The 731-nt window shown below is 33.8% G+C and overlaps 1 protein-coding gene across 1 annotated transcript in view; it reads left to right on the forward strand.

The window, feature by feature from the left end:
- Positions 1 to 731, forward strand: part of LOC128248076 (uncharacterized) — a 37545-nt gene that overhangs the window by 25945 nt on the left and 10869 nt on the right. The window contains exon 8 of the mRNA XM_052968489.1: positions 569 to 603. Coding sequence (XP_052824449.1) covers positions 569 to 603 — 35 coding nt within the window. The remainder of the gene's footprint in view (positions 1 to 568; positions 604 to 731) is intronic.

The following is a 731-nucleotide window of genomic DNA, read 5'->3' on the forward strand; positions in this document are numbered from 1 at the left end:
TATGTATGTATGTATATATATATATATATGTATGTATGTATGTATCGATTGATGTTGCACTGTAACACCTACATTTCTAGAAACAAGGGAAAAAGACCCTTATCGTCACAGACATAGCACAAGTCTATGTACTAACACGGGAGTTTAACACCCACAGCGAGCGAGATTACTATATTGGCAAGCCAATTTTACTTGAAATTAAAGCTCATCAGTAGTATGACTCCATCGCTGATAGTTGAACTATTGATTCTTATGGTTTATTCTGGTAGGTACAATTTGGGTTAGGTTCAGCGAGGGTGTATTACTGCTGATACGCAATATAATACACTCATTCACTGTGGGGCGGTTAACTTCCCTCTCAGTACATAGACGTGTGCTATGCTTGTGACTACAAGGGTCTCTGATGCTTATCTCTAGCAATGAATGTGCTACGCTCACCTTCAAACGCATCTTAATGCTAGTTGATTTCTACCCATCGGCAATTAATAAATAAAACAGTATGTTAATACAATGCTTTTTAACTAACATCAATTAAACGCACTGTTTAATATTTTACATCTTATTTCAGGCTAATGTGAACACATACATGACAATGAAGACGTTGTGAGTAATTTTTATCATTTCTCTTTTCTGTGTAATTAATAGGCGCCCAAGGATAGATTTGTCAAACTTCAGTTTCTCAAGTATTGTTAATATATATATATATATATATATATATATATATATATATA

Source organism: Octopus bimaculoides, chromosome 6 (genome assembly GCF_001194135.2).
Source record: "Octopus bimaculoides isolate UCB-OBI-ISO-001 chromosome 6, ASM119413v2, whole genome shotgun sequence".
NCBI lineage: Eukaryota > Metazoa > Mollusca > Cephalopoda > Octopoda > Octopodidae > Octopus > Octopus bimaculoides.